Source organism: Xiphias gladius, chromosome 5 (genome assembly GCF_016859285.1).
Source record: "Xiphias gladius isolate SHS-SW01 ecotype Sanya breed wild chromosome 5, ASM1685928v1, whole genome shotgun sequence".
Classification (NCBI taxonomy): Eukaryota; Metazoa; Chordata; class Actinopteri; order Istiophoriformes; family Xiphiidae; genus Xiphias; species Xiphias gladius.
Window position 1 is genome coordinate 3,005,033 of NC_053404.1, and position 27,822 is coordinate 3,032,854.

Consider the following 27,822-nt stretch of genomic DNA (forward strand, 5'->3'; position numbering starts at 1 on the left):
AAAAACAAAAAGACCACACATATACAGACTGACAATAACAAATACTTTGAACACGTGCTTGGGCAACAAAGAGATAATACTGAAATGTACTTTTGAAGACAAACAAAAAAGCGAGGGGGGAGAAAGTCAAACCTTTAAGTCTATCCTCTGGCTTCTTGTAAACTGCAATTTGAATGTAATGCTAAACAGCTGAGAGGGCTGAAGATCAAAAGGCTGGGGGAGCTGGTGCTGGCTTTTTTTTTTTTTTTTTTTAAATCGAGTCCGGACTATCGTGTTCGGAGCACAAAAAAGTGAAAAGGCAACACTGTCCACAAAAACACTGATACTGCAAAGCAAAAACATCCCTTTTAGGTCATGGCATTCTTCCATAAGAACAAATACTGCACTGAACCCTTAAAGCATGCCTGTGGATCTGTTATAACTATGTCACTGCGTGGGTGAGTGCGACTTCATTTGGGTCCAGCTGGGCATTTGTGCACGTTTCAGCAACTAAAAGCCACGATACGGAACGAATCCTTCACTGATTAATGAAATCCAAGGCCGAGATGTGGACAAGGTGGAGAATGTTGGCTGCTTATCGATCTGCTGCTCACGTTAGAGCAACTTATCTACGTATCCAACAGTTATTGTTGGCTTGCCAGAAACAAGAGACTGACTGAGACAAAACAGTGTTCAGCTTACAGTCATAATGAACACTCCAGTCAAAACAAGAACAGAGAATGAATGCGGGGCATTTTCTGAGAGAGTGTGCATCTATGTGTGTGTGTGTGTGTGTGTGAGTGCTATTTGAGTTCATCAGTGCCTCAGGTGGTGAGCCCATTCAGTTCTTAGGGCACAGGCTGTTATGGTGCATTTCCATTCACAAAACAAATCATGAATCATGACTTTGACTCTAAACTTTGCAAAATAATCCTTCAAAAATTCCAAAGAGGCACCTCAGTATCTGTACTTTGCATTGACCGCAGTCAACGAGATATTTGTCTAGATAACAAAGGCACTTTGGCAACATACACATTTTGTAGCGTAAAAAAGAAGAAATAAAAAAATCTGACTCATCCAAAAATAAGTTAACATTACAAAAGTGTCTGTTTGTTTTAGGAAATACTGCAGTGAAACTGTCACCAACACTTGTCTGCCACACATTAACCCAGCACACAAAAGGATGGTCAAGGCCTCTTTTGCACTTTTTTTAGACACCAATAACAACCAAAAAGAATGAGAGTTCTCTTTTTGTTCCACGCTTCCTCGCCTCAAAAGCCCCCCCTTCCTTAAACAACAGTTCTCTTTTCATGTCAGGGGCAGTTTATTTGGACTCTGGCGAGTTTGCTGAAACAGGAATGTTTGGTGGTTTGCATAGAGAGACGGGAGGATGACGTCAGGGCTAATATTTCTGCACCAGTGGCACTTTAACAGTCTTGATCTCTGCTATATGGGAGGATTTCTGGATGATGCAGCTGGTGGTCCCGGAGGCGCTGTCCTTCCCCTGCGCCAAGTTGGTCAAGGCCATGGCAGCGTTGATCTCCTTCCAGTACGTCTCGTCTTTGCCCTTCACCTTCTCCTTCTGCACAGCTCCGACGCCACTGCTTCCACTGATGATCAACACAACATGCAAACATGCACACGAAAGAACAAAACAGAGAGTGGGGGCATTAGAGGTGAAGTTCAGCTTGTAATGAATGAAAAGAGAGGATTTGATCGAGGTAAGAGAAAGTCCACTCACTTGTCACATTTACTTGATCCATGGTCTGTGGTTTCTGAAAGCACAAGAATAAAAAAAAAAGGTTTAGTTCTTTGGGGTCAATGAGGATTTATTGAAATCTAGAAACATACAGGCTCAGGAGTTGTGTGTGTGCATGCTTTTGTGTGAGGTCTGCATGTGTACACCCTGTGCTGTGCAAACATGTGTTGCTCTGTTTTCTCTCTCTACTCAAACGCTGGACGAAAAGGACGTTCTGCAAGAAGCCGTCAAGAAACAAGGTGACTAATACGATCAGGTTGAAAGATGTTTCTTATGACTCATAAACTCCATTCTCTAATATTTTGTTCAAAAACAAATGGGCTCCAGCCAACTAATTGAGTTGTCTGAAGAAATCAGGTTGAAAATGACTGAGTGTAAAAGATTTGAGTGGGAATGAAAAGGCCGCAAGTGAGTCAGTGAGAGAAAGATGGATGCCTGCTCCCTTTTTTTCTCTTCAAATGGGAGCAATCTCTATCTCATATGTAAAACATTAGCAGGGAATAGCAAAGTATTTAAACAATGAAACCAAACTTTTCTTCGGGACAACCAAGTATGTTTACTTCAGCGTGCTGCTCGTCCAGTGAGAAAGACCATGTACACGATTGTTTGTGTGTACGTGGGTTAATTTGTGCGCTGAACCTGTCTTCTCCCTTGGGTCCAGCTCTAGGTCTTGCCCAGCAGTTAATACGATGACACAGGCTTGACGTTTCATGAGGCATTAAAAGAGAACAGAGCATCTGGATTTCCTAGCTGTGCAGCCTCCAGGCGCTCTTTTTAAGTTAACTAAACACACAGCTAAGGCCCTGTGAGCTTTTAAGAAGTTCAGTCTTGACCAGGTATAAGCTGACTCGCCAACTTAAGAACATTCAAAAGGGGGCAAATTCTCTCAAAATCTCCATTTAGTGCAAAGGTACCAAAGAGTTCGTCTTACCTAGGTATTTTGCTCAACAATGAGTTCTTGCTCTCTTGCATGTGACTTCTTTCATCACCCTCCCAGATGTCCCACCGTAAACACATGTCCCAGAGACGCCCAGTCTCCTGTACCCCCCACGCCACATTTCCCAGTGAAGCAAATGTCTAAACCTGAGCGGCCATTTTAACGAGCATTTCCCTGTGCCACTGTCACCGCAACAGAACAGTCGAACGGGCAACGAGCATTCCCTCCTGCAAATGAAAATCTGCACCCTTCATTTTTTCTGGAATTTCATTCGCATGATTGTTAGAAGGGACTGAAAAGAGGTTGCACGAGGACAGTGCGTTCGGGGTCTAGCATCGTCACAGACGGCCACAGAGACGGAGAGCCAAAACTCCAAACTCCTCTGGCGTCTGAAAAAGCACACACAAGATTTTACCGTTCTGCTTTGTCACCTCTAGCCTCGCCAAAACCCTCCATGGACTTTCCAAAGATCTGGATCCAGTGTTCAGGCTTTTGCAAGCTGCCATAAGCACCCAATTATTCCCAACGCCTTGCTCTGTTCCTCCCTTGTTTTCCAAAAATGTTCCCATGTAGCGTGACCCACACTGACAGTACCGGGTTTGCGAGGCCCCGGGCTAATGTGGGCCTGATTATAAAATTTCCTGTAGTTTTCCCGTTTGTTCAGTAATAGGTGTATTCCACAGAGAGAGATAGACTTCCCTCTCCACAGTTTTCCTCTGTTGAGCGTTCTTAGACAGAAGAAGAGAGGAATGTGTGCACACGTGTGAGAGGGAGATGAGGACATGATAACCCAGAAGTACAAACCACAGAAGGAGATTTTAGGTTTCAGTGCGTCAAAGCTTTCCAACAAAATCCTCACATTCTCGTCTGGCCACAACTCCCCGCTTTCTTATCTTTCCCTCGGTCTTTATCTGGCTTTATCAGTGAGTCCTTTTTCCTTTATTGATATTCCACGGGTCCTTCATCCTCTGTCCTCCACTCGTTCACCTCTTGCTGCAGCGATTTGCTGTAATACCCCCTGATCCAGGTACTCGTAACAGACCATTCCCATGCAGCCCAGCCAAAACAAATGCAATATTTCCCATCTATGTTTTAATAAAGAGTGACTATGCTATATCAAGAGTAAGCACTTCCTCCATAATTTCAAAAGCCCTTGATTTTATCCATCTTCTCTTCATCTCTTTATTTCTTCTTACTCTCTTTTTTGATCGTTTTCCAGCCATTATGTTTTCTAGCCTAAATTGTGAATATCAGGTAGCTACAAGAAGACTGAAGTCATCCTCTCTTCACTCTATCTCCGTCTACTCTCTTGATTGTAGCCAGTGCTCCAAAGCAGATTGCTCCTGATTAAAAATATGGGCCATTCTCCATAATCAAAGCACCGTAATTACAGGCAAATTACACTGTTGTTATGTGTTGTTTATGTTACCCCATGATATATTAGCTCAGTGTTTACTGCTGTGGTGCCCGGTGTATAGCTTGCTTTACGACAGCAGCAGAAGGGTCAATCACAGCGACATGAAAGAAACACAACGTGCTGAGGAAAGTGTCTTTTTGTATGTTGTGAAGTGCAGCATGTGAGTCTTTCCATCCCCAGCTTTAAGTGTTTCCAGTGTCAGTGTGTGTGAGGCAGCAACTGTCCAGATGCTGCATTCAGAACAAACAAAACCATGTTTTCGGTGTTTTTGAAAGCCCAGGTGGAGAAGGTGTGAATGCAAAGTTGACCCGAGCCATCCTGATCTCCAGGACCCCCCACCCCCTTTTGGACTAAGCATCAGTCCCTGCCCGTGGGAACCCCAGACCCCAGGATCTGGAAATGCACCACACATACAAAAACTCTATTTCCAAGGCCCTGTGCCTAAAACATCTAAAACTCAGATTTTTTAAAACAAGAGCAGTGCCAAAGACTCAATAAATCACCAATAAATCACAGAGGACCTTTTATTATTTTCTCATTCTTTTTTCCGTGTTTTTTCTTTTGCTTTACTACTTTGCTACTGAACACTCAGTCCACTTATCTGTTGCCTTTGGGCTTCACCGACAGTGGGCTTTCACGGACCGCCAAAGGGGAAAGCTAAGAAGTCTGATGGTTTTCTGGAGTTGTGCTGGAAGTCGAAAAATACTAGCCCGCTTAGCATCACCGTGGAGGGAGAGCAAAAAGAGGGCAAAAAAGAAAAAAGAAAAAACACTGACAATCTTGAACAAAACTTGGTGAAAATGAGCGAAAACAAGCAGGGGTTGACAAGTTAGAGAGGGAATGAGGTTACACCTGTTAAGATGACTGTGGAGGAGAGTGCTTGGCTATCATCATTACCATCTGGTGCTGTTGTTAGCAACACACAACAGTAAACAAGACAGGCCCTGTTGCACAAAGCGAGGGCTGGGCTGAATTAGGCAGACAAATAAACACACACTCACACATTTACATTTCAGGCCTTTAAGTAGTGGGCCTGTGACTTAGAATAAGCATCACATCGTAGCTCACAGAAAATCACATGTTGCCATAATTACGTCTTCAGTGGCTTTACAATGTTCCCATAACCATAAAAGGCAACAGAGGAAGGCGTTTCATAAAACAGAGCAGGTAAGAGGAAGGGCAGGATTTTAAAGGAAGAGTTTGACATGTTTGCAAAATTAGCTTCATTGCTTTCTTTCTGAGAGACAAATGAGAAGATTCCGTTGTCGTGTCTGTCAATTAGCTTAGCTTAGCATAACGACTGGAGGCAGGGGGAAACAACTAGCCTGGCTCTTTCTCTCAAGTTAAAAAATACTCTTAGCAGCACCTCTACAATTTGTGTTTGAGGTTCTTGGGGAGATCTGTACTGAAACTACTTGATGACAACTAGCTTGTAACTTCCTGTGGGGGAAAGAAAAACACAACTTGTCATTTTTACATTTCGGTTGGTATACAGATTAAATACTGTGTCAACTAGTGAGCTTTAGAGGTTCCTGTCGGCATAGTTTTGAACTTCGGATAAGGCCAGGCCAGCTAATGCTAAGCTAAGACATCCATCGCCGAGCTCTAGCTCCAGAATTAATGCAGAGACATGAAAATGGCATTGATCTTCTCATTGAACTCTGAGAAAGCGAATGAGCATATTTCCCAAAAGGTCAAATTATTCCAGTTGCCAACAATTGCAAGTGTACTGAAGACAACCATTAAAGTTGGTTAAAAAACACTGATTTTTATGAACAGTTGAAAGAGTAAAGAAGAAAAGTTGTCACCACTTTGCCATAAGGTACCCTTTAAGGGTCAATAAGTTGTTAACATATGGCTTTATTAATGGTTAATGACTCATTTACTTAGGCCTTATAGATTAGTTATAAGTCATTAATGAGAATAGCTTCAAGTTTGCCAGGTTGTGAAAAATATGTTCTGCTGGTGACTCATTAGTAGTAAAGTTATTATTTCTAATAAACAATCAAGTTTACAGTTAAAAGTGTTAATAAGTCTTTCATAAAGGTTAATGACCCATCATGGCTGCACACACTGTTAATAAAGTAATTTACAAAGGGTCAAAAGTTTCACAATATCTAATAAGTCATCAGTAAAAATTTGCTAGTCCTCAACAATTATAAATGTTACAATTCAATCACTGATTGAATCCACCAAGTGCGCGGTTGTAAATGTTAATAAACACTTAATACATAAGACCAAGCAAATGTCCTGCTGGAGGAAGATACACACCAGTCAGAGTTTTTCTTAACAACCTGGCAATTCAAAAGTTGTTCTCAGAAATACTTCAAATCTATTCAGTATCATTAAATTATTTATTAACCATTAATAAAGCCATTAGTTTTAGTTAATAAAACCTTTTTAACCCTCTCTGTATTAAAAGGGTTGTATGTCACTGGGCAGAAGGTGAAATGAGTTTACTTTGACAGGATTGAGAAGATTATTCTACCACTGGAGGAAGACTGAAAATTGGACACACACACACACACACACACACACACACACACACACACAAACGCACAAACATACAAACACACACAACAGATCCAAACTCAAATGTTAAGGGAAGGAAATGATCTAAGGGGATTTCCCTCAGAGCACCTGATGAGAACCAGAGTGGTGTAGACTTGACAATCTGCTCGCCGCTGACCTGTGCAACCGCAATACCGTGTCATTATGCAGCCTCTTTGTGGTCTAACGCAGCCGCTCAAGGTCTGAGGGTGAGTCAGGAGTTACCGTCACCACAGGTGAGTCATAACGCCGCTCTCGGCACACAACGTGCATTATCTTGAAGCCCCGCTTTACCTCAGCAACATCTGTGTCACGAAGCTTACTGGATGTGAAGTCTTATCTGAACTAGTGAATGTGCAGACACGTGACTGCATTGACTAGCTACTTTTGGCCAAATCCTTTTGGTTCTGGCCAAAGTAAGGAAATGACACACACTTCAGGTGATATACAGCAACATCTATTGATTCCAACTTTGATTTGACACCAACCCAAGCCGCGGTCTTGAGCATGAGCTGCGAAACAGAGCGATCACGGACTCTTTTGGGCTTTCAGTTCTATCTTTCTATGTTTCTTTAATGACCTGTACTTTTTATAATGTCAAGAAGGGTCTGTAAATGAAGTTAGAGATGCCTTGGCACTCTGCTACCTTGCGCTCTGCCAACGCTACTTTTATATTACCCCTCCCAACCATTCCTCTCTCTCTCTCTCTCTCTGACTCTATGGGTGATGAAAATGTCTGAGTCTGAGACTCCAAAGAACCAAACTGTCAATTCCATTCAGTTAGCCAAAGACATCATACATGGTGTGAATTTAATGGCTTCTCCGTTTGCCCTGACAAGGCTTTCATCACTTAAAAAAATATTGTATAATTAGCTCTTACACTATTAAATAGAACATACACACGGTGACAAAACCAGACAGATACTGAGCCGCTGCCCAAAAAAGACTTTCCCATCCGTTGCATTTCTTTTTCTGTGCTGCTTATTTTCCGTGTCTGCCCAGCAGATGATACACTGGTGTGGCTGCGGTCGGGGCAGATAACCAAGATCCAGCAATGAGGATTGCCTTATGTCTTCTTGCTAGATGGAGAAATAATAACAGTGTTTCAGAGATTTAAACGCTGCCAGGTTGTCATTGTGTTTACGAGTGCCAGTAAACAGAGTGTAATCAGGGCCCCAGTAAATCAGCCAAAATGAGAAGAGCGTCTCGACAGAGAAGTAAATACGTTGTCATGGCAAGTGTGTGAGTGTCTTCTTTATGTGCTCGTGTGACTGTGTGCGTGGACTGCCAGGGTGTCGTGGACAAAAAAACAGCCCGATGACCAGCAAAGGTCAGGGTTTGGGATTTGGCGTGACAACAGATGGCCGCATGAAAATGATTGTCGCCAAAAGACTGGACGGGAGACAGCGATCGCATCTGAGGATCAGCGGGCTCATACTTCAAATACTGACCTCATGACAACAGGGGCGCATCGCTGATGACAAACAGATGAGCCTGTTACCATTGCTTTGATACAACAGGTACTAAAGAGACAAAACAGGGCCGACTCCTCTCCACGGGCCCATTTCATCACGGGTTCCTGAGTAACGTCCTCGGGGGATGAACGGCTGTTGTTTGCGGTGCACAAAACACATACACATTAGGAAAAAAATAAAGCGAAAACCACAGGTAAACATTATTCGGATTTTTAAGTGTTTTCATGTGCCCAAAAATATCCGTTTTTCGGGAGCTGGAGGCCAAATGATATGTTTGCGCTGCACTCACTGCATCATTATGTTGCATTTCTTCTCAGTGGTAGGTTGAATTGCCCTCTCACACTCTGTGTGTGTGTGTGTGTGTGTGTGTGTGTGTGTGTGTGTGTGTGTGTGTGTGTGTGTTCTGTGTCCTTGCTAGGTCACACCTCTGCTCTCTCATTAAACCTCACCCTCACTCATTGCTCCCCCTCCGTCCCGTGGGAATACAATGGGAGCCTATTGTTCTTGAAACGGCTCAGATTTTAAAATGGAAACAATTTGTGTTTTATACAGACCAGGGCAGTGCAGCTCGGGTTCCCTGACTAGGCAGGCAGCTGTGCTTCTCTGAATCTGATGACCTGATTGTGTGTGTGCGTGCATGCGCACGTCCCAAAATGCTTTGGCGTGCTGATGATTTAAAAATGATCAGGTTGAGAGGGCTCATTATTCTGCTCTCTCCCAGTTCTATGTTAGGGAGTTGCATATAAACAGTGTCTGTGTCGATGTTTGTCTGCTAACACTTCTCCGCAGGATGACGGCTAGAATGAACACTGTCTCAGTCTGCCGCTGTCCTCTCTGTTTGCCTCGCACCCAGCCTCTGTTTAGTGGTCGGAAGCCAATATCCCGTCTTCCGATGACAGCGGTCCGCCATCAGGGTTTCCTTCTTTTTTTTCTTAACTCTCTCTGTCATTTTATGCACCTTTCCATTTGCATGAAGCTGCACCACAGCTTTTAATGCCAGGATTATACCTCACCTCTGCCAACTCCCACTCGTTCCCACCGTTGGACCAGCCACACCCTGAAGGACACTTCACAGCCTTCCGTATACATTCAGATTGTGGAGGCAGAGTGCAAAAAAAGACTTTAAAGTATGCTTGTGTAATATGGCTAGCTAGTTAGCCATCATGTCTAATGTGTAATGCACATACAAGTACCCAGCCCACGTGGAGTTATATGACACTGAAATGTTATTGCAGTGGTTAAACAAAAATAAATAGAAAATTGAAAATATCCTGCCTCCAAGCTCCAAAAATACGACTCACAAAGGTTCCTTTCCTAAAACACAAATTTTTACAATCATCCATTCAGAAAAGGAAAGGGAAACAATTAAACCTGTCTGTTTCTATGGTTAATGGCAAAGCGCATGAGCATAACTGTGCACAAAGAGATCCCTGACATTTGGTTAGATTCTGCTTCATCTAAGTCTCTCTCCGCTTTTCAAGAGAGAGTTTGTTTCTAATTACGTTTGTACCAAACCTCAAGAGACCCTCTTAACTGAGTACGTAAGGAATATAATATAAAGCTGACACACACTGTGAGCATGCCTTAACCAGGGTGGTGGAAGCATCTCTTCATGTGTGTGTGTGTGTGTGTGTGTATCTTTTGGCACACACCAACATGCATAGACAGTTTGCTTGTAGTTCTACACCATCAACATGCTATATCCAAGTCCTGGTGCTAAACTGACTTTAAAGGGTCACTTTCTCCCAAACTACGGAGCAACTTTTTTCCTTTCCCCTGCAGTATATAGCCACGAAGATACTTTAGACATCTGCCTGAGATTGCTTCAGCCACCTAAATACAATGGAAGTGACTGGAGTTTCCATCGGAAACTTCTCACAGCAGTGAAAAATCACACTTTCATTTCCAATTTTTCATTTCAGCACATTTTTATTTTTTAATTTAAAACACCGACATAAACTGTCTTTTTATGTGACATTTTCAAAAAATAGAAATAAGCAACCGGAGGTCAAATAGCTGCTTTTTAACTGTTACTAAAAAAGCCTGTTAAATATGTTGGAACGCCTAATCTGTAGATATAAGCTATCAGATGCAGTACTTATAAACTAAGAAAGCTGAATGAATCACAGCATGGTGCAATGAGTGCGTCTCCCTGTGTTTCTTTTTAAACTAAAATGTAAGCCAATTAACTTTTGAATAAAAAAAAAATACTTTGAACAATCTACCATACTAAATCCTTAATTACTGTTTATTTTAAGTTCAGTATTTATCTGAGAATCTGCACAGCAACATAGCGTGCTGACTTCTTTTTTTCTTAATAGCTGAGAACAAGCCCATATAATTTCACTTAATATTGTAATACCTCGTTAGTTCCTATACTATCTCACAAATTGTACATTGGAATTATTTGTTTTGTTGGGTTTTTTTTAAATAAATGATTTTAAAAAAGGCTTGAAAAGTTTGGGAACCACTGGTCTACAGCTGGCAGCGACGTCTCAGGATTAGCCACCGTCACAGGGACACTGATTTTGGCGAGACATCTTGCTGTTGAATTTTTCAAAGGAAATTATTCAATACTCTGAGGAGCAGAAATAAAATTCTCATTATCTCCATTGCATTGGCAGAAGTTTCAGAGAGACATTGAAATGAAAACAATCTCCATGGCCAGACAACACTGAGAGTAAGTGCAAAAATAGCTATATTTTTTGTAATCTGGGTGAACTTTACCTTCAGTGCGGTTTAATTCTTAGTCTGACCCAGTCCCTAAATCCAAGTTCTATGCCTGAAACAGACCCTTAACAAAGTGAGGTCTGGCCAACTGCCCTCACTCTGGTGGGTTCCCCTCATGTGAGAAGAAATTCAAGAGCACACACACACACACACACACAGTAACAGTACGCACGCACTCATTTCTTCCAACCACACTCTCTGTGTCTCTTAGTCACTGCCACCATGCTGTCTTTCTTCTCCCAACAGGCCACTGCTGGAGAAACTCAGCTCTTGATCTGGATGGAACAAGTGCCTCCCTCTCCTCTTCTAATCCCTTCCACACTGATTCCTAAACCCCAACCTGAACCCAGTGAGTCTTGGCAAAAACTGCTCTCTTGGAACAACATCCCCAACATCCTCCTCTCTGTCTTCCCTTTCTCCTTTCCTATGAAACTGTGGAAAGAGCAAATTGTAGCCAGTTTATCCACATCTTTGGATTCCAAAGATGAGGAGTATTCATCCATCACTGTCCGGGAGTGGCTCATTGTCACCGAGCGGCCCTACGTTGGGCATTGTCTTTCCTGTTGGTCTGCAGCCTAAAGTAAATTACACCACCGCTCATCAGTCAGCACACTTGACATCAGAGTCTTAAATCAGACACAACAGTCACTATCCCTCAGCAACGCTGCTGTATCAATCATCACTGTTGGTTTCTCTTTGAAGAGGAAATAAGAGAGACAGTAATGGTAAAGGAAATCCAGTTTATCTTGTTAGTCAAAAATATGAAAACAGCCAAGATAGAAATCTCTTTTTGACATGAACAACCATCACATCTTTCTACCTTTCTACCTCAGGAAAAGATATCCAAACATTCTTTTTCTTTTCCACATTAAGATGACTTTTCTTCCATTCAACTGGACGACTCCGGAGCTCCTTAAGTGCCACTGAACTCTCCAGGATTCAATAACTGTCTGGAACTTGCTGTGACCTAATTTGAAAGACCCTTAGGCTCTCAGCTGCTGCAGTCAAACGCTGCTGTTTGCACTGAACAGATTTCTAAGAAATCTATGTGTTAAATGGTACCTGACTAAGAAGTAAGTTACTTTACTGCTGCAAAATAAATGTGAGTTTGCTGCTTTGTCTGCCCGAAAGCCTCCGACTTCGATATGTGTTGATGGGAAATGCAGCAAACAGTAGAGGAAACTGGCAAAAATAATTAGACCATTTTGGCAGGGTTGAAGACATAAATTCTATGTCTAGCCACGCCAGACATTCATATTCCCCTCAGAATGAATAGTTATAATGTTGGTGATCCCGTAACTTTGTTTAGTACTTTGGTTTATAACCAAATACCTGCAAAACTAATGATACTCCCATCAGCCTCAGTTTACTTTGTGTTTATTGCTAACTAGCTAAACTAAGTCGTGAACAGGGTTCATAACATACCTGGTAAATGCAAACATGTTATCACTGCTATTATGAGCATGTTAGCATGTTACCGTTAAACTAGTAGGACTGTGCCTAAGTACAACCTAACTGAGCTGCTAGCACGGCTGTACACTCTTGGTCTTGGGGGAGTATTATGTAGCGACAGAAAAAAAATAAAAATGGCTTCCAAAACTTTCTTTTTTCGCCACGCTAGTAGATTGAAATATCTCAAAAACTAATGCGTCTAATGAGTCACCAAGAAATTTGGTGCAAACATACCATACATGGTGCATAGAGGATGAATCCTAAAAACTTTGGTGATTGCCTTACATTTCATCTAATGCCACCATTAAGGTGACATTTGTGGTTTTGAGTTCCATTTCTCCACAACTTCTGGTTGGATTGCCGTGAAATGTAGTCCACACATTCATGCGCCCCCCTGCATGAATTTTAATACCTTCAGTGACCCTCTAACCTTTCATCTGGCACCATCTTGGGATCGAAGTTTGTCCAATATTACAACCAAAGACCTGCAAAACTATAGAAACTCCCATCTACTTAAAATGCACTTTGTGCTAATAGGTCCAATTAGAAAACATTAGCATGCTAACACTCCAAATTGTGAAGACAAACATAACCCTCTATTCATCAACATGTTAGCATTTTCATTCTGAGAATTGAAGCATGCCGATGTTAGCATTTAGCTGACAGAGCGGCTAACATGGCTGTAGATCCTTAGTCCTCATCAGAAAATCAGACAAAAATCTGATTATCTTAAATTAATAAATGTACTTTTGAAAGAGGCACATTAAATTCAAATTATTGGAAACTTGCTGGTGGCCACTGACTTGCTTCCAGCTATCTGTACTTTTCCACATCAATAGAAGCACTGGCAAGCGCTCTACGTTCACCATCAGGCTACTGTACTCAGCTGTAACCAGAGTCCATAAAGGAGAGAACCTGAGAAAATGTACCACTGTCAACCTCGTGTAAAATGCCTGACCGAGATCTCTCAGTCTCCATCCGCAGAAACGTTGGGAGTTGTTTGGCGTATAATGATCTATATGATATCGGACGGGGCGAAATCTGGTACTGAGCAAGAAGAAAAACATTCAGCCAGATTCCTGCCATTTAATATCCCATTAAAGGGTAATTTGGCATGAAACCCCTGGCATGTGTGATGGAATTCTACTGCTCCTTGTGTTCAATGAAATTCCCCACAGGCTTTGACCTGTAGGTGTGTGTGCATGTGGGTGTTTGTACTGGATGTGTGTGTGCCTGTGCTTGTATGGTATGAGGCCTGTGAATGGTACATGAATGTGTGTGTGTGTGTGTGTGTGTGTGTGTGTGCGTGTGCAAGTGTGTGAGTCCTCTCAAGCCATCAGAAGTTTAGTTTTCCACTGGGGTAAATCTACACTCTCCATCTCCTGCCACGTCTGACTGCCCTCTGTAGTCACAGATAACACTGTGGGCTCAGGCCGCGGCCACAACAGCCAACTGGCCCATTAATGGTCTTTTAGCCAATGGTATGATGGTTGCCAGGCACGCCACCCCTGCTTTGACCAATCACAATTGTTTTACAGGCAGGAATTCAGCAAAAGAATGTGCCAAGAGACATCGTTTGTGCTCTTTCTTTCAAGTTCAAATTCTTTTCCTCCTTACTGCCTGAAAATGTCATTTTGTCACTGTCAAATAGCAACTGGGGGGAACATTGAGAGAGCTTAAGTCTTATTTATTCTGTCTGTTTTGTCTCTGTATCCTGAATATAAGTACAGATTTATGTAAAATCTGCCACTCGGGGAAACATTTTTCTCTTATTATAATAACACAATAAAACTATTTGTAAAGAGGAATGTGTTCACTACAAAAATATCTGCAATGTGCAGTCCAAAGGAGAAAAAACTACAGAGGAAATGATGCAAACCCGAGCTTAAAATTATTTCTCTCTGTCTCCCTCTTTCCTTTGCTCTGTCTGCGTCGGCAAGATCAGATGTGGAATTAAAATTTCATTTTCTCGACTTTTTTTTCTTTGTTTCATTTCTTCGACTGAGCGATCGGACCAGAGGGCCCCGGCAGGTGTTCGATCCCATGAGTCAACACCACTTCAGAGAAGTTTCCACGTGTGGACTCAAAAGCTTCTCTTGCATGTAATGGAGTAACACTTCTGTAAGGGTGCCAGGGCCCGAGAAATCCAAGAGGGAGACGTCAGAGCCAAGAAATTATATTAACCAGAGAGATAAAATTGTTACTCTCTATTAAAAACAGCAGGCCAGCCAGGTGAATTAATCCTTTTTCTGGGATTTCTCTTATTAAAATCTGGTAGAGAGGGAGTTATAAGTCTCACTTGGTCTATCCATCTCTTTCTTTCCTTCTCCATCTGTGAGACCCAGCAGGTGCTGTGCAGTGAAAAAGCCTGATATTCGTTCAGGTCACAGGGTTTTAGGTTTTTTGATCAGCAGGACTGTAACCGTCGCAGTCATTGATGCATTTCATACAAACCCGTCACACACACACACACACACACACCCCGCCCTCCTTCACGCTCAGATAATACAAAACACATTTGTCCATAAGAGTTGCTTTGAATGAAAGACAATAAAACCTGCTCTTCCCCACACAAAGCCCCCCATCCTCCGTCACTCCATCACCTAAACCTTCAAATCCGCCCCCTCCGGGCCCTGTCCATGCTCATCAGAAAGTGAAAACATCGCTATCGGTTATGAAGTCCATCTGAACAAAGGGTGCTCTCAGCTGAAGAAGACAGATCTGACCTTGGCTGTTCACGGCTCAGACTAGTTGTGAACTGACGCATTGTTAAAGCCTTTGTAGTGCGCAGAGTTCTGTGGTTTGCGAGGGTCTGACGCTAGATTCACAGCGCAAGAGAATATCAGCGTCAATTAAAGGTTGGAGAGGGTTTAGCCTAAGTTAAAATGCAAGTTCCCTGCTGCCTTGAATATATGAGTCAACCAAACTCAACCCAAATAATTGGCTCGAATCGGGTCATGATTTAATATAATGCAAAACAACAGCAAGTTTCCATCATGTGAGTAAAGGAAGGGAGTTATTACCCTCGACTAATACATGCTAGGAAGTCGTGTTTCCTTAGAAGATTTATTTGATGGGTTAGGTGAACATTCAACTAATTGTTCCCAAATCACAAGACTTCGATTCATATTTATATATTCTGAAATTGTCTAAAATTAAAAACAAGAAATTTTAAATAGGAACTCCCATGAAATTACTAAAACTTATATTTACATGAAATTAATGATAAATGATTAATTATTCTAGTACATTCCTGTATGATGGGATTAGATTCCAAACTGCAAAATTGTTTTGCCATTCATGTCAGATTTATCTTTTTTTTAATATTTAGTTTGGTTTAAATTCACTTTGAAAAGTTGACAGTGTTAAATCTTGCCTGCCCTAAATTTGAACAAAAAAAGTGAAAGTAAGGAAGTCTGCAAGGAGACATTTTTTTTAAAGGATTATTTCCTTTTAGAGACTTTCATTTCTTCCCATTTGTGCCAAAACACAGTGACAGAGTGGAACATATTATGCTGACCGAGATGAAAACAGGCGGAAAGAGAAGAAAAAAAAAAAAAAAAACAGGAGCTTTGACTAAACCAAAGAAAGGCTTCATCTTGCTCCGGACGGTGTTTTTCATTCTGTGGGGGGGGGGAGGTCGGACACCTTCAAGTCTGTTGGACATCTGTGATCATAATCTTCAACAATAATCTAAAGGTGACAGGCAACTTTTTAATGTTACGCCGCCTTTGGAGGGGAAACTCATCAATCACCTTGTATCTAAGACGATTAGACATTGTTCTGCATAGTTTTAGTTTTTTACTTTTTTCTGTGATTTAAAGCCCAGGTAAAATGAAGCTAATCTATAAAAGAAACACAGGTTCTTATGTACCACATACGCACAGTCTGCTGACACACAAACACAGCCCGTTCTCCTTGTCCCTGCTCTCCCAGCAGGACCGCGTGGCAGGATCAAAGACACGCCAAACAGTAGTCTGAAAGTGAGCATGTTCCACATGGCCTTGTTGTGTCTGGCCCGTTAGAGCCTGGTCAGAGGGAGCTGGCTGGGGGGAATTCCTTCTCCGCTCAGCTGAAGTGGGTGAGAGACGGCCAGTGTGCTTACACGAGTGTGTTGGAGTGTGTGAAGTGGCAATACATGAGTGTGTGTGTGTGTGTTTTAGACGCACTACGGTCTTGCTTACATCTCCCAGAGCACTTTTCAAAGCTCAAGGCTCTCTGAACTTCATCTCACACATTTAGCACAAACCCCATATCAATAAAAGTAGGGAGGAGGGAGAAAACAGTGTATTATGGCAGCAGCAGTGTTTTACGGAGAGAGGGAGGAAGACAGGCAGAGAGGCAAACAGCTGGAAATAATGGACCGGTTGCAGGCATTAAAACAAAATGTGCAGATGGAGGGGACTAAAAAAGAACAAAAGTGAAGGATGTCGTGTGTGTGCGGGAGACTCATGAAGGGAAAGAATGCAAGAAATGTGGCTCCTTACCAGCCCGATAAACAAAGTTCGCCTCGGCCTCAGAAGAGGACGGCGAGAGCAGCTCGTCGTCGTACTCGTTGGAGCTGAAGGAGCCAGAGTGGTTCCTCTTGCGAGCGTCCATAACGGCGTTGGCCACCATGACGTGGCGCAGCGAGTCGTTCAGGTAGCGGTGCAGCAGGCTGCTCTTGTACTTGGGCGGAGACACGTAGTCCTCAGCCAGTGAGGCGGCTTCGGCGGCCGAGCGCAGTCCTGCACCCATACCCATACCCATGGCCATGCCCACCATGGAGGAGCCTTCCTTCTTGATGACACTCTGGTACATGGGCTTGGTAAGCTCCTCGGGGCCACTCTGTGTCCTCTGAGGGTTGTCGCCGTCTACAGCGTCAAGGGGCCAAATCAGAGAAAAAAATAACATTAACAATAACATTTTTTTAGACTTTTTCCTGGGATGCAGTGCAGAAATATATCTTCCAAAGCAGAGGGCATCTTTCTTCGTATTTTTGCTCATTCACACTTATATTATCTCGCATACCTTTTATTCTTCAATGCCTTTTTTGTTCGCCCGTAACTCAAAAAACATTGATGCTACATGTACCTATGCATATATGAGTATTGATGTAGTTTCCCGCATTTTATAAACTATGTATACATTTGCATATTTAATGAGTCATTCCTAAAAAACAAGTTTGTGTTACACTTGTGATTTCTCTCTGCTCCTACAATTCTAACGCTACCAAAATGACTGTGCAACTCTTTATAGATGACTTTTGTATTGTTAACTGTTAAAACTTTATACATTTTTAACAGCCTAATTAAAAGCAGTCCCCATAGACCTCCATTGTATTTATGTCTCAGCACTCGTGTACAGTATAAACTCAATTCAAATTTTTAAATTGCACACCATTGCACACTTAATTGAATTTACATAAGCTCATAATGATGACGTACAGTTATTACAATTTCTGTAAGTCAGGTCATCGTGTTAATAACACAGACCCTGTTAACAGTACAATTTCCATCCAACTTTAAAACTACTCATCCAAAAGCTATGCCAATCAGTATCGCCGCCCTCGGCAACCGCACACACTTTCCTGAGCAAACGCTTCTCTAGTTTAAATGACTTTCTAACTCCTGTGCATTGCCTGTTCATCCCCACTGAGTCAGAGCGAGGTAGCTTCAAGTAAACCGTGAATCCAAATACCAGGGCAGGGAGATTTAAACCTGGCGCTCCTGCCCTGTTGTTTGGCAACGCCTCAAGAGCAGAAAGCCTAGCCGAGACTTAAAGTGCATCACCAAACCATAACGGATGGTAGTCGATTTCTTCTCCAGCAAAAGCCCGTTGCCCCTCTATCCCCCTGCAGAAATAAATAATTTCCAGGGCGCTCTGCAGTGGAAGAGATTGAATTAAATCATGGTCCCCTACCCGATGAAACAAAGCGGCTAGAAAGATAAAACACCGTGTTGAAAAACCAGATATCCTCTGGCAGGAGGGAAATCCGGGAGAAGTTCACTGTAGATACTGTCCCTGCCAAGACTGTAATTTTGTAATTTGGGCAGGTTGGACATTCGATTCAGTCTGGGCCAAATTAAAATTATAGCTGCCACATATCAGAAACACATGGAGGTAGCGTACTTGCCCCTTTTTCCCTGCACCGTCTGAGGTAAAATTCGGCAAACGCTAAGCATCTCCTCTGAAACCGCACAAGCGACGATAAAATTGTCGTTACAATGCCACGACAGCGTCCTTTTACATCTAGGTCTGCCACCTTTTCAAATAAAACCTGTCCCTTTTCACACCTCCGCGACACACACGCGTCCTCTCCAGAAGTCTTGGACTTGCCACGGAACAAGCTGGACCGTTTCAGCTCGGTAACAGGAATATACACCGGGTCAGTGGGGTCAGGTTTGGCCCCATAAATAGCCTCTGGAACAAAAGCATAGGCAGAAAAACATAATGGAGGGCCTTTTAGTGGATGGGTCAGGAGTGGGAGCAGGCTGCGGATAGCTTCATAACCATAATGTGACAGGGAGAAGAGTCAGGGAGATATACAGAGCCTCCGGCGGTACAGTGGCCTGCGGCGGACACAATGCAAACACCATGCACACATTCCTCTCTCAGCCGCACGCTCGGCCTCTCCTCCTCAAAAATTTAATTAGAGATCACTGACACCACAGCATCTTCCCTTCTGTTCATGCTGTCCCCGCGCGAGAAGGTATGTTTTATTTATTTTTTATGTCTCCTGACCATGTTTTTTGCGCTCTCAGTGAGTAGAAAAAGCCAATCCCTCCCTTGATAATCAGCATGTGCGCATGTGTTTTCAGTAAATCCGCGGCTGACAGAGAGCTAGTCATTTCTAATTGTAGGCTGGGAGACAGGGGTTGGCTCAGCGGGGTGGCCTAACTGCAGCGTGTTGCAGCCCATCGGCCTCGGTGTCTCTCAGCTGGGTCACACAGTCAACATTTACATACACCCATGACTCTGCACAGTAGCAGCCCACTCTAGGTTGGGTACAGTGCAAGGTGGCCTGGCCTTTGGCCTCATTTCATATCAGATTTTAATTCTGGGAGCACAAGACAGAAGTAGGATGAGAAGAGATTTTGCTGGTCCTTCTGTGTAAAGAGCATCAGGTTCATAAAAGAGTATGGGCCAACTTCTAATGGAAGTCTGAGACATTATGATGTGATATCTTTGAAATGATCATCCATCAGATTGATGGATAGAGCAGTTACACAAATGGAAAAGTTCTCCTCCATGCTTTAATATACTGCATACCTACGTTAAATCTTGCCAATGAAACAAATTAAATGATTCTTAAATTTGACATATAGATTCAAGGATATTACTGTGGCTTTTGCTTTCGTCTAGAGCACGTGTCAACAGGAGAGGAATGTAGAATGACCCCAAACAAGCCTGGTCACCCTTACAAGCAACCATAACCAAGGTCACAGACAAAATTCAGATAACTAACACTGGTGTTGAGAGAAGTGAAAAAAACAAATAATGATTTTACCATTTTTTTCAGTATTCTTTCGGGCAAGCAAAGATAAGAAAATGCACTTTGCTGGATTTACCACTATCGGGTCCCAAGGAGAAAATTTACTTTGGGCTGCCGCTAACTGCCTGGTGACCCTGCTCCCACTACATATACCAATAAAATTGTAGCTTCCTTACATTTTGCCCTGGGACCCAGATACCAGCTAGTACTCCTAATGTGACACACTTTTGCCATATGTCAAATTAATTGGTAGCATGTTGATTAAACACAAGTGTATGTAGGAATAACTGAATTATTAAAAGGTCTTACAACTATATTTTTGATACAGGGCCCCTGGACACAGACAGTAGCTCAAAATTAGTTATTAATCACAACTCTAACCCCTCAGAATTGGAGTCACTGCACTGAAATTTCTCGATTCTGATTGGCTGAAAGGTGTGGATCATTATTTTTTTTTAACCGCACAGTACAACTGGACACCTACGACGCAGCTGTCAGTCCGTACCCGTATTAAACTGTAGTAAGGACAGCAGCGGTGAGCTGCGGGGCTTTCAGCTAGGGATGTTTGTGTAACCAATAAAAATATAAAAAGCTTCTCAATGAGAACAACAGAGATTTAAGGGGAGACAGAGGCAGCGTACGTCTGTGTGTGAGAGACAGCGCTATGTAATGTTATCTCTGCTGGAAAAGCAGTTTGAAAGGGGTATTCCAGCAACTTACTATTGCACTTTCATAAAGTCGGGGGACTCAAGTATCTCTAGTATGGGTCATAAACACTGGATCCTACATTTCTCATAATGCAACTCAATAGCATCTTTCATTAGACCCTCCTGATGACGCAATCAGGGTTATTTTTCTCAGACTTGACAGAGCTCCTCTAGAGCCACAGAACATATTATACAACTGTTTTTACAATTGAGTAGAACTCCATGCAGGCAAGGTTCGCTTCGTGTGCAGAACTGGCGGAGTGGCCCCTTTCAAAATATTCTGGAGCAGAATTCAGCGCTGTCCTCTATTCTGGTAACAATCAGTAACATTCCCTTCTCCCCTAATTTTAAAAAATGTTCAAACTTGCCCGGCCTAGTGAAACATATTGACTCCTGTTTGACCAGATGTTACCTCGCAGCACCGTCCGAACACTGGCCCAAGAGCTATATTTTAGGATGTTTAAAATAGGAAAAGTGGGCTCAGAATTCGCTTTACACTACTAGTAAGGAGATGAGTGATGTTTTTCGGTTTGATTACATGTGGCATTTTGTTGGCAAGTGGTCATGGTATACCCTGGAATAACTTCTGAGTTCTACGTTCCATGATTATTGCTTTGCATCAGTGCCGCTTTGCCCTCACATCATCCGTTACAATCGTACGTACGCCATTCAACTTGTTGGGTGTTACCTCTGCCTAGAAGTGCATTTCCCCCCAAAGACATTGCACTTAATCAAATAAGGACCAAAGAACCAAATAAGGTCTGGGGCCGCAGGGCAGTTGTCTGCTCCAGCAGTCAGGCCGCGGCATCGGTGGATTGGGAATTCTCCACTGTACAGCGCGAGTTGCAAACGCAAACCTTGGGATGGAACGCAGCGAGTGAAGGAGCGGCTGCTGTAGCGCCGTCAAGCCGTACCTTCTGAACAGCTGTCGTCGCTGCTGACGCTGAGCCTCTCTGCGTTGCCCTGAACATATTTGTTGTAGAGTTTGATCCTGAGTGCCCAGCTCAGGTCTGGCTGCCTCACCGTGTTCTTCAGTCGCCTCCTGGCATTAGCAAACCAGTTGGAGACCTGAAAGAGAGAGAGAGAGAGAGAGAAAGAAATAGCGGGAAGGGGGAGCACACGGCAAATAGAAGCATATGTTATTGTTTTGATTCCAAACATCTCCACATCCATAGCAAAACACAGACTAGCCTTTATGAAAACGTCTGCTCTCAGCCGGCCATCGGTCTCATTCAGAAAACCAAGAGAGACCGAGGCAAAAGACCGAAACCGAGTCAGGTTGCAGAGGAGCTCTGTGAAACTGAGCTTTAAGAAACATCCCAGACGCTCCGCAGAGACACCCCGGCATGCACCCTTTCTGTATCGACACCATGAAACATTTAACAGCCTCCAAATGCCGGACGGCCAGTGAACGCAACGTTTCATTAACTAATGTTCCGACCGAGATGCACGGCCCCCACGCTTATTCTGGATTTGCACAGCCTCCCTCAAATAATACATTTTTTCCAACACTGTCTTCAAGAGGCAATAAAAAAGACACTTGAGCTGGCGCTCTTCCTTTCGCTGGGAAGGGAGACCATTAGATGTTATACTAGAATAACTTTTCATGCTCAATAGATTTCAAGCGGCTTATGAAGCGGCTGGGACAGGGGCCTTATGCTAGAGTACTTATTTTTCTGATCCTCTCATTCGGTATCGTGTTTCTCGTTAAGTAAGGCCATCCCACATCCCTCTGTCTGGAGCCCAGCGCTGTGGCACTCCGGGGGGAAGGCGACATCTAGTGCATGTGGGCTGGCTGGAGGGGAGGCGAGGCGAGGTGGGGCGAGGTGAGGCGCGGCACGGGGCGGCTTGCTAAGGAGGAGCGGAGGAAAGGTGGCCGTCAGTGCGCCAAGACGAAAAAGAAAGGAGGGCGGAAGGAGGAGGAGGACGGCAGGCTTGACTCCGACGACACCAACAGAGGCTTCAAAAAACGGGGACCTCCTTCACCCGTGGCCTTTTCTGCACTGTATGTACCGTAGAGGAGACAGCATGGAGGCACGGCGAGGGATTTCATTGGTGGTGGAGAGATGGCAGCAGCTCATTAGAACACACTTTAAAGAAACAACTCAGAAAATTTACATGGAAAAAAAGGAGCTATTTTTGCTGACAGATTTAGTTGCTTTTAACACCTGGTGCCAGGCGGGTGTTTGCAGGGAAAACTGTAAAGGAGGTGATCCGTTCTACATTACTGGCAGGGGCAAGAGTGGTTTATTTGGACAAAACAGTGGAAGAACTGGGTAGTTCTCAGCCTCCATAAATGGACAGGAAAAGAAAAGAGTGCCACCTAGGGCTGCAACCAACAGTTCATTTGGTCTTGAATAATTTGTTGATTATTTTTTCAAATGACTGATTCATTGTTTAGTCTATAAAACGTCAGAAAGTAGTGAAAAAAACACCCGTCACAGGTTCCCAGAACTCAAGGTGCTTGTTTTGTCCGAACAGAGGCCCAAAACCCAAAGATATTACATTTTTATGTCATTTGCAAAGATAAAAAACAGAGAAAAGCTGCATATTCTCACATTTGAGCAGGTAGAAACAGCAAATGTTAGACATTTTTACTTGAATGACATGGATGATTAATCGGTCATAACAGTTTGTTAAAATGTTTTTTTCTGTCGATCAGCTATTCACTCAGTCGACTAATCGGCTCAGCAACACAAATTTAAACAGAAACTGGAGGGGCAATATAAATAACTACAGTGAAAAACCCACAGATCCCTTTAAGGTCATCTTTCATGTTGGAAAATGTGATGAAAATAATTGACCCGCATGTCATCATTCTCGCTAAATTTCAAGAAATCTTCCACTGACCTTTGTCACTGCTGCTGCCATTTGGGTGTCAGTTTAAATGTGTGTGTGTGTGTGTGTGTGCGCACGCGTGCGTGTGTGTCTGTGTGTGTGCTCACAGCACGGCATCCCACTGTCCAACACAAAGCATTCCTCTGCACTCTGCTTGCGCTCACCAAAACAAACAGCTCCATCAGGCCCCCGAAATGAGAACCAGATTAAGCATCATGGCCGGCGGCCCGAGAAGCTGCCGCAGACTTTCTGAGGCCGTATCAGTGACCTTGACAGCCAGATAATACTGTACATACACAGCTGGACGTGCCAGACACAAAATACACTCATATTCGCCGCCGGGTTTTCCCTCGAAGGGGTCCGTTTGTCAGTCGCTAAAGTCAAGTTGTCCACTGTGCTCTTGTGTTATCAGTAGAGGGTGCAATAGAACTTGAAGCATTCTAAAAACGTGTCTTTATAACTACGGTATAACTGCCCCTACTGCAGCTCAGCGGTTCCCAAAGTGAGAGTCGGGATCTTTTTTGGGGTCTCGTCATAAACATGAGGATTCAAGAGCCAAACCAAAGAATAAGAAAGAAGGAAATCCTGGGGTTTTTAACACAAAACTATTTTTATTTTTTCTATTTTATTATTATATCCAGAATAGTAAACAAAAAAATACAAAAAAACTGAGCAGCGCTGGGGTTTTTTGTAAAGCGGCCTTAAAAGTCAAATCTTTTGGCTACCACTGACCTACATTACTCCAAAATGTACTTACGGCTGTAGTTTTTCACATAGTTGTGAAATCAAAAATGAATGGACATGATTGCCAAGTGTTGCATTTGGAAAAAAGTAGAAATAACAATAGAGGGTGCAGCAGAACTTAAAGTACATGAGAAAAGCTACATTTCTAACTACAGTATAATTACAGTACAGTAGACCCACAGACGATTTCCAATCCGCGGCTTGGGACCTTCAAGGGGTCTGAAGAGGAATACGAGGGGTTGTGAGATGAACAAAAGAAGAAGAAAGAAGGAGATACATTTCTGCTGTGTTTTTGCAGAATAGTTTTACCTCTCCAGACCTCTACAATTAAAGAATAGAAGAAAAGAAAATAACGTTTGGTTGAATAGGCAATATGACAAGTGGAAATTACTTTTTTAAGGGGTAAAAATTGAGAAGGAGTCACAGCCACAGACATACATGACTCCATATTTTATTTATGTCTGCAAGTTTCACATTGTTGTGAAACAAAAAGAATGAACATGGCTGCTGACCGCAACATTTGGAAGAAAAGTAGAATTAACAATTCAGCACTGCATGAACTGTTGTAAAATAAACAGTTGTCACAGATGCAAAGAAACGTCTACTCAGACCCTCCTGAATGCAGATGCGAGTTAAAATCCAGCTTTCGAGACCCGAGCAGATGGACACTATTTGACTTTTCCCTCCCCGATCACACTCGTGGATGCTCCCTGAGGTCCCTGACCTTTTTCGCCTAGTCAGCATCGCCTCTTTACCGAGAGACTGGCCGGCAGCTTGACTGGGTCCACGGGAGCGGACTCACCTGGACCAGGGTCATTTGTGAGCCGAGGGCCAGCAGGATTTTCTCCGTCTTGGTGGGGTAGGGGTTGTCTCGGTGCTTGTAGAGCCACTGCTTGAGTGGCCGCGCCATGTCCTGCAGGGCCTGGCGCTTGTGTCGCACTTTGCCGCCGCTGGGACGACCCCTGGGGAGAGACAGGTAGAATAATGTAATAGGTCATTATTCTCATTGATTTCTCTTTTTTGACTGCTAATCTGACACGACCACCAACATACGTGCAGGGTGTAGCTGCTCTTTGAGTCTAAGATGGATTTTTTTCACATGTATACGTTTTGCATTCGTCATCAGCACCCAGCTCAGCATAAAACATTACACAGACAGAATTTAAACTCATTTGTCCTTTCCAAAATGAAAGTAGAATCTGGTCTTAAACTCATAAATGAGATCCAGGATTGTGTTGTTTATTGAACTGAAGCAAAACAATGTTACATAGCTGCAAGTGGAGTCCTAAGTGGACCAGCATGTTTTCTGAATTAGTTAGTCATGGCACATAAAGTGGACACTCTATAGAGTATGCAATTTTCTCACCCAGAGCACTGCAATTAAAGTAAAACACGCAGGATTAAAGGAGAGAGAGACACCGAGACACAGTGGGAGAGAGAGAGAGAGAGACTGAGGCAGACAGAGCCAGAGAGAGAGAGAGAAATGGCAACTCGCAGTTTATTTTTCGTTGTGTGTCCCACACAAACCGCCAACACGTTGAAATGAAGCAAACAAAAACATTCTGCTCCGGCGCATTTTTTTTTTGTGTGCCAAATTAACATTTTACACCCCGGAGGAGTGGATCAGGAGCAATGTGGATGGCTCACGGTCACAGCCGAGCCATCGCACAAGCGACTGACGAAAGAACTGAGATCGTAGCTCTGCTTTTCCCTTTCAGAACAGAGCCGCGACACATGTCCAGAGGATGCTGTAAAAACATCACATTAGGGAGATATCACGGGGGTGGAGACACAAAATATCCATCTGGAAGACCCCGTTCAGCAACTCAGTGGCCGCACAGCTACCACCAGCTCTCGTGAGAGCGCCGTCGTGGCATCACACAAAATAAAAACACCGCAAAATATCCTGGAGTTCATCACTGGGAGCCGCAGGCAGCCCACGGGGCCCCAGAGGAACACTGAAACCTTTCCCCCCTGAACTCCGTTCTAAAGCAGGCTGCGGGCTTCCCCTGAGCTGTGAGGGATTTTCGGCCTCACCTGGACCTCCAGGTTTTAGGAACCTGTAGATGTCAGTATGGTGCTGTGCTGTGCGTCGCCCTTTATCTCCCCAGAAAGCATATTTTAGTCTAACCTCAGGTCTGCCTGAGGTCCATGTTCTACAAATATTTTCCTTGTAATCTAGATCGGTATGAACATCCTAAAGGACCTTTTACTCCGTGTTCTCCGCTTTTGGTCTGAACACTCTCACACACAAACACACGCATGCCCGCTTACAGTCACACAAGTTGACCAGTTCATGATCTTCTTCCCCATGGCCACGGGTCCCTCTTTGGGGAGGCTTCTTGAGGTCACTGCTGTCCCTCAGCTGTCTCTCATACGTGCCCACCAAACACTCAGATAATACATACACAGAAAAATATTCTTACACCTGCTCTCCCTGTCACAGAAGGACAAAATAAATGTATATTTCCAAAAAAAAAAAAAAAAAACGGTCCCTGTGTGTCGGACTGGACCACACAGAGAGTTGAAAGAGGGATTTATTCATTGGAAACAGATGGAGGCCTCTATAAGACACGCTACCAAACACGGTCGACCTACTTATTAATTTTAAGATAAGGTGTTAACATCAAAAACCTAGGTGAAGGCCAGATTGGGAAAGACTGGAAAAACGAATTCCCCCGATCCATCAGATCCTCGTGCATTAAAGCCACGTGAAAAAAGAAAAAAAACAAAAACAAAATAAACAAAAAACAAAAGTCAGAGCAAATTTCAGCCTTGAGGTGTGAGTAGGTTTGCAAAGACAGACGTCATTGCCTGCGGATATTTTGTCTGTGCATTAATGTGGGATTTTTGTTGTGCGTAAAATGCCTACTTCGGCACAGCCCAGCCTCTGGAGCTACGTCCCCATTTCGAAACGAAATGAACAGTAATGTGTTACGGCCCGAGGACGCCCGTGCAAACACGTGGCTCCTCCGCGCACCGTTACAGGAGTGCGGGCCCGTATTCGAGCCCGGATACTTCTTCGCCTGGCTTAATCGGGCGCACGGGAGCGCGGAGATAGTCGCGGAGCCCTGGTAACGAGGGGGCCGTCGCCGTGCCTCGCTCTCTCGCTGTGCCACACAGAGGTATTGCTCCTCACCAGTAAACCCCCGCGGGGACCCCAGTTAATCCACGTGTTAATACAAGCCACACATGCTGACCAGCAGCGTTAAACACAGCAGAATGCGCCACATACCCGCTCCGTCTGTGCCTGATGGCCTGGTTGTCTCTGATGGTCTGGTTGCTGGAGAGGAGGTCCGGATGCTGGCCGTCGATGACTTCTAGGTAATTTCTGCTGCTCATTTCCACCTCATTGGCCTTCTCCTCGAACAGGACCTGGCTGCTCAGCTTGTTAAACACAATGGTGTTCATCTTGGGCCGGATAGTCCTCCGATTTCTCCGATGCGCAAAAATTCAAAAAAGGGTGGGGGAAAAAAAAAAAAAAAAAAAAGAATCTCCTTGGATTTGTCACAGTGTCCCCGTGTCTCTCCTGTGGAACAAGTGTGAATATTTTAGAAAAGTTGGATTTGCAAATACTTAACAAACTGCGACGTGGTCGTGAACTACAACAGGCTGTGACCTTTGGTCGGAGAGGATCGGGACTTCGGTATCAGTCGAAAAATCACCTCCTGACAAGAATCTAACATTGGCCCTAGACAGCACACACAGTTCTGGCATGAGTCGGCACTAGATACACTGACCCTGCTGTTTGTGACCGGGT

General features: G+C 43.6%; 1 protein-coding gene across 1 annotated transcript; it reads right to left on the reverse strand.

Annotated features, from left to right (window-relative positions):
- Positions 1-233: 233 nt before the first annotated feature.
- Positions 234-27,503, reverse strand: mkxa (mohawk homeobox a). The gene is made up of 6 exons (XM_040127169.1): positions 27,298-27,503; positions 24,865-25,024; positions 21,395-21,548; positions 16,787-17,152; positions 1,721-1,754; positions 234-1,589 (listed from the first exon to the last, which is right to left on the reverse strand). The coding sequence occupies exons 1-6, from the start codon at positions 27,471-27,473 to the stop codon at positions 1,382-1,384; spliced, it is 1,098 nt and encodes a 365-aa protein (XP_039983103.1). The 5' UTR covers positions 27,474-27,503; the 3' UTR covers positions 234-1,381.
- Positions 27,504-27,822: the final 319 nt, after the last annotated feature.

Bases quoted from the DNA above. Each gene is read 5' to 3' on its own strand.
- mkxa (XM_040127169.1), bottom strand. From the start codon at position 27,473: ATGAACACCATTGTGTTTAACAAGCTGAGCAGCCAGGTCCTGTTCGAG. The intron at 21,549-24,864 runs GTGAGTCCGCTC...TCTCTCTTTCAG, and splicing joins CACAAATGACCCTGGTCCAG to GTCTCCAACTGGTTTGCTAA. The intron at 17,153-21,394 runs GTACGGCTTGAC...TTGACGCTGTAG, and splicing joins CGACGACAGCTGTTCAGAAG to ACGGCGACAACCCTCAGAGG.